General features: G+C 38.7%; 1 protein-coding gene across 1 annotated transcript; it reads left to right on the top strand.

The window, feature by feature from the left end:
• Positions 1–7,869: 7,869 nt before the first annotated feature.
• LOC136856932 (GTP-binding nuclear protein Ran) lies at positions 7,870–9,725 on the top strand. The gene has a single exon (XM_067135196.2). It carries the CDS (start codon positions 8,055–8,057, stop codon positions 8,700–8,702), a length of 648 nt encoding a protein of 215 aa, XP_066991297.1. The 5' UTR covers positions 7,870–8,054; the 3' UTR covers positions 8,703–9,725.
• Positions 9,726–10,360: the final 635 nt, after the last annotated feature.

Raw genomic sequence — 10,360 nt, 5'->3', positions numbered from 1 at the left:
AGAACTGTGAAACATAAATTGTTGCCTTAGTTTTGAAGTGGTGGACAATTTCTAAAATTCGGCACCCAATGAATGGAAGATACATCCAAAATAAAAATGCTATTGACTTTAGGTCCCACTAATCACATTTTTACGGTTTTTGGAAACGTCAAAGTGCCTAAATTTAGTCCTGCAGTTGTTCTTTTACGTGCCAGTAAATCTACCGACACAAGGCTGACGTATTTGAGCACCTTCAAATGCCACCGGACTGAGCCAGGATCGAATCTGCCAACTTGGGATCAGAAGGTCAGCGCCTTAACCGTCTGAGTCACTCAGCCCAAGTGCACCCGAAATGATTATGTTAGCCCAATGAACGGTCCTGGTAATGTTAACATAATGTTGACATATGGCATAGCAGCACTTCACACAATGATAGTAACCTTAGTAATGAAACGTTCAGACACTAGAGATATAATTAGGTTTTAACCCATAAAAGAACATGAGTGCAAAAACTCTATTGACTAAACATTGACATTTAACCACATGGACGAGCTTCAGTTCGGCGCAGTCTGCTTGATAACAGATAACCACAGCATGAATCGGAATGTGTTGGTAGTGTAAAACCCTACATTACAAACCCAGCTAATCCCTCAAGTCACTATTTCTTCTGTGTGACAATATACAGATTGTTCCATCTGTCACACTTATAAGTTTTGTTATACTCCAACATCCAGCCAAACATTTCCGCAGGCAAAGCAGAGATTATTGTAAAATACCATTGCATCTAAATCACTCGTCATTTTGAAGCACATAGACACTGACGGAATAACACAATAACAATTATATTCTATCTAAATATTTTTCGAGGAACACGAATAGTTTGGAAGCAGAGAAATGGCTTTCCTAACCGCAAACTTATTCTCAAAATGATGTATACACGCTACAGTTTTGTCATGGACTTCAAAATAATCACGAGGTATATTCTTAATCTATTTCTCTCTTAATCTTCTATCCTGCAGGAAACTTAAGAATAGTTGCATAAGAGCCATTGCCATAGTTAGACTTAAACCTGGTCCACCTAGTGCAATCATATTCTTTAATGGGTAAAATCACGAACAAAACAAGCACATTCTCACATTACTGCGTATAATTACAGATCCTATGTGTCCACTGACTCATATAAATACACTCGCACACTTATATTCTACAAACAAACTAATATTTATCGTTAAATTTCATAAAATTACACCGACTACATGCGATAACAACAAACCAAAACTAACCCACATTTCCAAAAATTCCGGCTACTCGATTCGCCATCTTTGAACGATCGAGAGTAGCATTAAGGTTTGAGGATTGGAGTCGGTCTTGACAAAACCAACTACAATATCTCAGACCTTAACAGACCTATCGAAATTGTCCATAATGGCGGCAGCTGGAGTGCTAGTACGCATTTGTTTTGATTTGTGTAAGTCTTGTTGTTACCAGATATTTATGGGAATTTGAATATTATTAATCGTACGTTATATTTATTTATAGTCTTAAGAAGATTGTATATCCTCTTTCAGTGCCGTAAGAAGCTGTTTGTTCTAAAAGAGCTTATTTATTCCAGCAATATCGGTGGTGATTAGGTTAATGTTGATTCTTGTGTTATTCTCTGAAAGTAGTTTCCTCATTTTTAGTAACCTATGCATTATGTTTATAGTTTATGTGCTGTGTGCCTGGATGTAAGTGAGAGCTTCCGTGTTCCCGTTTCCAAAAGACCTAGTATTAAGGCAAAATTGGGTTAAGGAAAACTTCAAACTGAATCATAGGCCTAATTATGTTGTGGGCATTAATCACTTTATCATTTTTTGAAATCAAATGTATTGTTAGGGATGGCATTATATACCCATAGAAGGTGCCGCGTATACTTCCGAAGTTAAAAGTAATGATGCCTATCCTAGCATTTGCCCTATCAGCCAACGTACCTTACTACAAAGAAAATTAGATCAGTCCCAGAAAGATCCGGAAAATCATGACCAAGATTTATGATTTACAGACTAAATAAATCTTAAACGGTGGTGCAAGGATGGTGTAATTTATTTTCAAGGTTTTAGAATGAACGCACGTAAACTAAACCTAATTTCCCTTCAGTGAAAATGAGTATTATGTTCTTTCTTATGTAGATTCAATTATGCCATGAATTCTGTTCATTTTTAAGGTGACGATTGCTTTAGATTGTCAAGTGTATCATACAAATATTGCTTGTACCTACTCAATAATACAGGTGGATTTTGGAGGGTTGAAATTTTGTTGGGGAAATTTGTTTGCGTGTTTTACATAATGGGCTGTGGTTAATGGTGGTGTTACGTAGTATTTCATGCAAGGTTTTTAATGTTCTTTGTTGACATCTATATATCGTATTTGCTTACTGGAGATTCATATGTGAAATATTTTTATTCTCTGTGTCTGTTTCAACCTGACGTTTATACAATAATTCTCCCTTCGTTATTTTCCCCTCTGAAATTACAATTAGACTTACAATACGCGATAACGCTACTCTTTGTGATTAATTATTCATATTTTGAGTTAGTGAGTTGCATTTCATGACGTTCGGCTTGTGATCTTTTCTTTTGGTGACTCGGAATAAACATGCATGACCTTCCCCTCAACCTCTCATATCGCCCACCGATGTCCGTCATGTGTCATGTTTTTTCTGGATTACGGTCTCATGTAATTGTAGTTGGTCTTGGCAGAGAATCCATTTCCGTTCGGTTCGATTCGATTCGTGGCGATGGCCATTTCTATTTCCCATTTAAGCACATGTTAAACACAAATTCTGTTCGGTTCGATTCCATTCCATTCCACTAAGTGAGAGCGGGCCTCTATACTGCCTGCTATATGCGAGGCTTTTTGCGACTAGGCTGCGACAAACATTCTCCGCTAGATGGCAGGCATAGACTCACAATGTTCCAAACTTATTCTAATGACGACTGCGTACAAAACCCTATGCAGTATTGTCATATATTCACCGAAGCTCGTAAATTACATCAGTAATATTAAATATCGGCAATATTGCCTGTATGAAGTCGCAGTTGGTCTTTTCATGCACAATTTAAAGATTTTCCTGGACGAAGGCTTGGAGTGGTACCGTACTTTTTGTGTTCTTGCCAACGCAATATAAGTTAATAGAAATCTTACGAACTTGGTTAGGATGATATCACTAACAGTTTGCTGATGTTCTTTGACCTCACACTGTAACAAAACATATTCTGAAAGCGAAGACGACACAAGTTCGTGACTGGACGATAACACATGAGTCCAACCAGACCTTTCAAGAAGAAGAAGAAGAAGACGACACAAGTCCTCGTATTACGCTCGTACGTTTGAAGAACTTCGACAATAGGGCACAGCAGCTTAAACGAACTCCTGAAGATGCTTCACCAGAGCAACAAAAGAAGGTTTTGGGTATCTAACTCCTCCTCTGTCCTGATATATAATCAGTTCCATTTAGCGTTGTTGAAGCTCTAGGTAGTGAGATGTTGCTGACACAAATGTCACACTCCATCCTCTCTTCAACAACACGAACCAAATACCCGCAAATTAAAATTTGATTTCCTGTTTCTGGTTTGATTGGAATATTATCGTCTGGATATCTGATGTCCAAAATGTCTAAACATAAAGACGTTTGTTTTGTGATTGTCCGTCACAATTCTTTTCACAAGGAATCCAATATCCTCCACGGCTTTAATGGTATTCTGAAAAAATCCGCAGCCTGTTTCCAGTCATTCGACCGGGTCAGGAATGGAATGAATGAAGCTCCATCTAGTGGCGAGGACTGGAATCTTGCCGGCTGCCGAAGCCTGTAGCACTCCTCCGGGGCAATGAGTAATGAATGACACATGAAATGAAATGAAATTCGAGAGTGTTGCTGGAATGAAATATGACAAGGAAAACCGGAGTATCCGGACAAAGACCTGTCCCGCCTCCGCTTTGTCAAGCACAAATCTCATATGGAGTGACCGGGATTTGAACCACGGAACCCAGCGGTGAGAGGCAGGGGAACTGCCGCCTGAGCCGCGGAGTCTGCATCACCTTCTGAAATAAGGTGTAAAGGCATGGATGCGAGAGTAATCTGAGGACATCCAATTACTTCCTTTATTATTTCCTTGCCTATATAAAGCTGACAGCCGCTTTTTTCTTAATTCCCTCATAGACGGTATTTCATAGAGTGTATCTTTTCTGGCTGCGAACTACCTTGCCGAGATTGGCAAAACGGTACACAACAGTTGAATATTTTGGGGAAAGAATCTGAAGTTTCAGTTCTACCAAAAAAAAAATTGCCCAAACGGAAAGAAACAAGTACCTACACCTTAAAATCACTTTTAATTTATATAATCATAACATGATTAATTCATTTCACAGTTCTATACAAAATATCACTTGTGCGAACGGAAGTGACCAGACACGTTTACTCATTGTACGAAATAAGTCAGGTTTTCACACACATTCATGCACCAATAACACAGTGCTTCCAACGAACTAGAATAACATAGAGAGGCGGAAGCGCTGCCTGGATGAAGCTAACAGAACGAAAGTCCGCCATGTTTCCTGTGGTCACACAAGCAAGGGGGCATGGCCTTTAAATGACGAAAAGTGTAGAAAATACGCATTTTAGAATCACTAGGGGAAAATTAAAGACCGTTGCCGATAGCTTGAACCACTTCATCATTGCGGCACGAGGCCAACATCACGATCAGTTGATTGTAGGGTAGTTCGAAATCATCACACAGTGACATACGAATAGGCCTCGAAATCGGAACAAGAGCGTTACCCTGCTTGGCTGTTGTGGTTAAGCATAAATTAGAATAAAAACGATGGGCATAAATATTTATGACAGGAAGCCTTAAAATCATAGGGACCTACAATAGGTTACAACCTCATTCTGTTCATATTTTTAAAATTATTGCATCCTAATGAGTACTGTGTTCCTTTCTTAATCTGTTTACCCTCCCGGGTTGGTTTTTCCCACGGACTCAGCGACGGATCCCACCTCCACCACCTCAAGGACAGTGTTCTGGAGCGTGAGACATTGGGTCGGGGGATACAACTGTGAGGGAGGGCTGCACCTGCTATGCTGAACAGGGGCCTTGTGGGGGGGAGGGGGAGAAGGAAGCGGCCGTGGCCTTAAGTTAGGTACCATCCCGGCATTTGCCTGGAAAATCACTTCGAGGATGGCTGAGGTGGGAGTCGAACCCACTTCTACTCAGTTGACCTCCCCAGGCTGATACAATCCCGTTCCAGCCCTCGTGCCCCTTTTCAAATTTCGTGGCGGAGCCGGGATTCGAACCCGGACTTCCAGGGGTGGCAGCTGCTCACGCTAACCAGTACACCACAGAGGCGGCCCATGAATACTTTACCACAATAATCCTTTAGTGTAATTATTTATTATAATATAGGGGGGATATGATGTTTCTCACATTACCATATCATACTGGGATTACTAGCTGAAAGGTAAGCTTGAAAGTTGTCCATTATGAAGTGTGGCATAGTTTTGAAAACCAAGGCAACAGACATCTACAATAAAGGCTGTATACATTTCAAAAATAGCAGTAAAATGCTGTATTTACCATACTGAGTGTACGTTTGAACGAAATAAGTGTTTTTGTGGTTACGTTTGCTTGGTGGTGGGCGCTCCATTTCCTTTATTTGTAAATGTGAATGAAAATTAAACAGGGCTGGAAATGTTCAGAGCATAAGCAACTGAATTGAGTGGGATACCATTTATCTCTTTTCGCCCTCACAACGCATTGTTCCGTTAATTCCTTGTTTTTTAAATGAAATCTGAAACAAAATTCGACAAATAATTACTGTGACTATTCATACTTTCACTAAGTAAACAATAAAATGGATTTAATTACAAACAGGAATTACAAAAAGGAATCTCGGCTATAATTCAGTAATACTTACTTAAAATACGATATATCCTTGGTTTTATTACTCCAATTAGAACAACCACACGCTGAGCTTACGGCTGGCATTCTTGAAAGCGAGAATCTATGTTTTCACTTCTTAAAACTTAGGGAATTAAATTGGCATGCACGATCTCCCTGTCACCTCAACATATATGCTCTCGCGCCAATTCCCTTTGTTTTGACAACCGTTAACATGGCTGCCCCTTATGAACTTGCTTCAAGGAGGGAGCGCTGATGACAGGCTTACAGCCTCTCTATGTTATTCTAGCTCGTTGCAGTGCTTCACTCACACTGACAGCGAAGATTGCGCGTCTACTTCTGCTCTCTTACGGCGACTTGGAGAAATATTGGTAATCGCGCCTTCCTGTGTTAAACTAGTGGCATAGAGCAGGCAGTATAAGAGGATCGACACGGCTGCCTCTGTGGATCCGTGGTAGAGTGTCGGCCTCCGAATCCCAAGATAGCGGGTTCAAACCCGGCAGAGGTAGTCGGATTTTTGAAGAGCGGAAAAAAGTCCATTCGACACTCCATGTCGTACGATGTCGGCATGTAAAAGATCTCTGGTGATACATTTGGTATTTACCCGACAAAATTAATTAAATCTCAGCCATAGACGCTCAAAAGAGATCCGGTTTACTCTGTCTGCCATCTAGCGGACCTAGAGTAAAACGGAACGTCGAAATTGACGAGCAGGCAGCCAGATGGCGTCAAATTGAAATGTCTGCACACGGTAGCTGAGGCCATACGATTATTATTATTATTATTACGGCGTTGTAGTACGGTGACACGAATATCAAGCCTGCTTCCACACCAACCGTGGTGTTAACCTGTGTTGACTACCGCTCCGTTATTTGATTTTTTTTATTATTGAAAAATGCGCACATGCCGTGCAGAATACCATTACATTACATTTACATTACATACACATTACTTTTCTTTGCTATAAGCTCCGATGGATTTCTGTCTATTCCTGCATTTTACAATATGGTATCTATCACAGAGTTCCAAGCACAACTCATACACGCATTCGTCATTTGGTTCGTGAAACAATTTGTTGCAGCACACCTTGTGTTGGAAACCATGGATCGCCAATCTCGTCGTCACGTGTCGCATATCATGATTAGCTTCTATCCAGGTCCTGTCTTGCATAGCAGATGTTGCATAGAAGTCCTCTGGTATGTTGTTTTTCTTCTCATGCAGATCTTGTATAAGCTGTTTGAAGCTGGTACTAGCTTGAAGCGACAGATATAGATAAACTGCAAGTATCGCTAAACACACTATGTGAATGGGCAGAGAGAAACGACATCCGTTATTTGATTTTTAGCTGATGAACCTGGTCCTACATTTGTGTGATTTTGTGAATTTTTATGATAATCCGAACAGGTGTCCTTTTTCGAAATTTAAACATTTAAGTTTATTTTAAAATACTTTTAAAATACAGTGTAATCTTTCGTGATGAGAAATCTTATTGTTGCTTTGTCTCTAAAGAAATATTAAGGATGAATTAATTAATTAATTAATTGATCCTTTGAGCCAAGGAATAGAGAGTCCTTTGTGTAATCACTCATTAACAATAATATGTTTATTGCAGTTAATGGACGTACAGAAACTCAGATACATTAGAAAAGATAAAAGCGTGAAATTTGCAATTAGACCGTTGCCATTTGATCACCTGTATTTAGTCTCGTTTGAGCAGAATTTCTTGATCAACGCACTCTTTGCAACTAGATTTCTGGACGTCAATGTAAATGCCTTGGCGTATGAGCTTGTCACTGTTGTTCTCAGTGACTATTTACTCTCAGATTTTAACTGGCGGGAGGAACAGGTGTTGATATTATTTGTGCTCCAATCATACGTCGGCGTTTCCTACTGTATATGTAAACTCGCAGATGTTTGGCTCATTATAAACCGCCTTCTCCAATGGCAAAGCACGTAGCTTATATGATCTCGAACGTTTATTAGTTCTTTACTTGGCGGTTGAATGCCGGTGAATCTGAGTTGAGAATTGGAAGTATTCTGTAATTTGGAGGTGATATTTTTATTAGTGCTCGTAAATACTTGTAATTGCATTGCTATTGCTAGTGTGTGTGACTGTCGATAAATATATCATCAGTCACCATGGCGCAAGAAACTGATATGCCTACTTTCAAGTGTGTTTTAGTGGGTGATGGAGGAACTGGAAAAACCACCTTTGTTAAGCGTCATCTTACTGGAGAATTTGAGAAGAAGTACGTAGCAACTCTTGGAGTAGAAGTACATCCGATTGTATTTCATACAAACAGAGGTCTCATAAGGTTTAATGTCTGGGATACTGCAGGACAAGAGAAATTTGGTGGGTTGCGAGATGGATATTACATCCAGGGCCATTGCGCAATCATCATGTTCGATGTAACTTCGCGTGTGACATACAAGAATGTCCCCAACTGGCATAGAGATCTAGTGAGAGTGTGTGAGAATATACCCATTGTTCTTTGTGGAAACAAAGTTGACATTAAGGACAGGAAAGTGAAGGCCAAGAGTATCGTGTTTCATCGAAAGAAGAATTTACAGTATTACGACATCAGTGCCAAGAGTAATTATAACTTCGAAAAACCCTTCTTGTGGTTAGCCAAAAAATTAATCGGTGATCCAAATCTGGAGTTTGTCGCAATGCCTGCGCTTGTGCCTCCTGAGATTACTATGGATCCTAATTGGCAGCAACAAATAGAGAAAGATCTACAGGAAGCTCAGTTGACGGCCTTGCCAGAAGATGATGAAGATTTATAGGTTTGGACCTTTGTTAGCACCGAGATTTTTACTTCATTTTACCTTTCAAAGTCTGATATTCAGTAAAATTTTCTTGTCCGTCGTTTGAAGTTTTGTACGTAATGGTGTAGACACTTTCCAAAAAATGGATAGATATTTCAGCCTGTTTTCTTTCAAAATTTGTGATTGATTCTAGGCAATTTCCTGAAATAATGACCTGATGGGTGTTGCTTTGATTTGAGAACAATGAATACTGACTGAATGATTAGGAATGATGTAGATTATTATTGGAAGGTGCAAGTCGTTACTTGTTCATTGTCTTCTAATCTTTGTTTCTTTGCTGATTGCATATGCCCTGCTAGGAATTGTGGGAGATAGTTCACTTGCAATCGGTGTTTATTTGTGCATGTACTAAATTTTGTTAAGAGAAGAATTAAAGTTTGTATTTTATGATTTTGGTGAATTACTATTTAGATGTGAGCTGATCTGTAGTCAAGTTCATTTGTAAATTGTAATGTGCATTCCTAAGCAGTCATAATAATGATTGCTACATTATTTATAGCATTTTAACAGAATTGGACGCTTGGACAGTTAACAAATTGGACTATCACTGGGAAGGGTATCCTTGATGTGATATTACTACGTTCTCTGATTTTGTTTCAGGTATAAGTTATTCTAGATGTATCTTGATTGTAATTTCTATTTCAATGTAGTCTTAAGCAGTTGGCTAGTTTATCCAATTGGATTACATGAGCCTGTATGAATGCTCTTTCAGAATATGTGTAAAACTTCATGTTTGAAATTTATTTTGATTCAGTTAATGCCTGGCAGTTAAACAGCCAACATTTCTCTTGGTGAAACTAGAAAGTTGTGTGTTACGATGTTTACTTCAGTATTTTTCTTGTACCAGTTTCTTTAAGCCAAACCATTGTTCATGAGTACTGTTCACATGTAGTCCAGAACATACTGTACAAAATTTTAAGTGTGTTGTGTTTTTTCTTAATTTTTTGTATTACTCTTGTCACATTAAATCTGTCACTGGAAGTTGTGTAGTCATTTTTGTTTTCTGTTGAAACAAATAAGTTATTGTTAATTTTCATTTTTGTTGAGCAAGATTATCATTTAATTTCATGCTTATCATTTTAAGCTAAAACAGTCTATATTGGTACCATTAGTAAATAACTTGTTTTTATTATAATATGAAAAGACTTATACATCACATACGACTTTCTACTATGCCACTGCTCTTAATCATGTCTTTTGTTACAGTTTTTCTAGAATTTGGAGTGTCTGTCTCTTATGAAGTCCTTTGCTCTAAGTTTTAAAAAAATTTATTCCCAAGATAATGATGCAAGACTTAATGACATAGTCATAATTTAATTACCCTTACTATTGATCCAGGGCTAGCCATGATTTAATTACTTGGATAAATTAGTCCAGAGCTACCCAATGGTCGGCATTATGTAACACTAGATCATAAGACTAATTCGATTTATTCAGACGTCACATAGTCCTCAACATTGTTTGACAGTAGGTTGTGTGAATGGCTTGCATTAAAATTACATGCAATGTGTTTTGGTGCAACTACTTGTTTTTTAAGTTATTTATTGGTTCATTGTTGGGCCAGTTGCAGAGCCACTAACTTGACAGATCTTGGCGTTGTGCAAGTCAATAATAGC

The sequence above is a fragment of the Anabrus simplex genome, chromosome 1 (genome assembly GCF_040414725.1).
Source record: "Anabrus simplex isolate iqAnaSimp1 chromosome 1, ASM4041472v1, whole genome shotgun sequence".
Classification (NCBI taxonomy): Eukaryota; Metazoa; Arthropoda; class Insecta; order Orthoptera; family Tettigoniidae; genus Anabrus; species Anabrus simplex.
The sequence above is the reverse complement of the archived record's forward strand: the minus strand, read 5'-3'. Positions and strand labels throughout refer to the sequence as shown.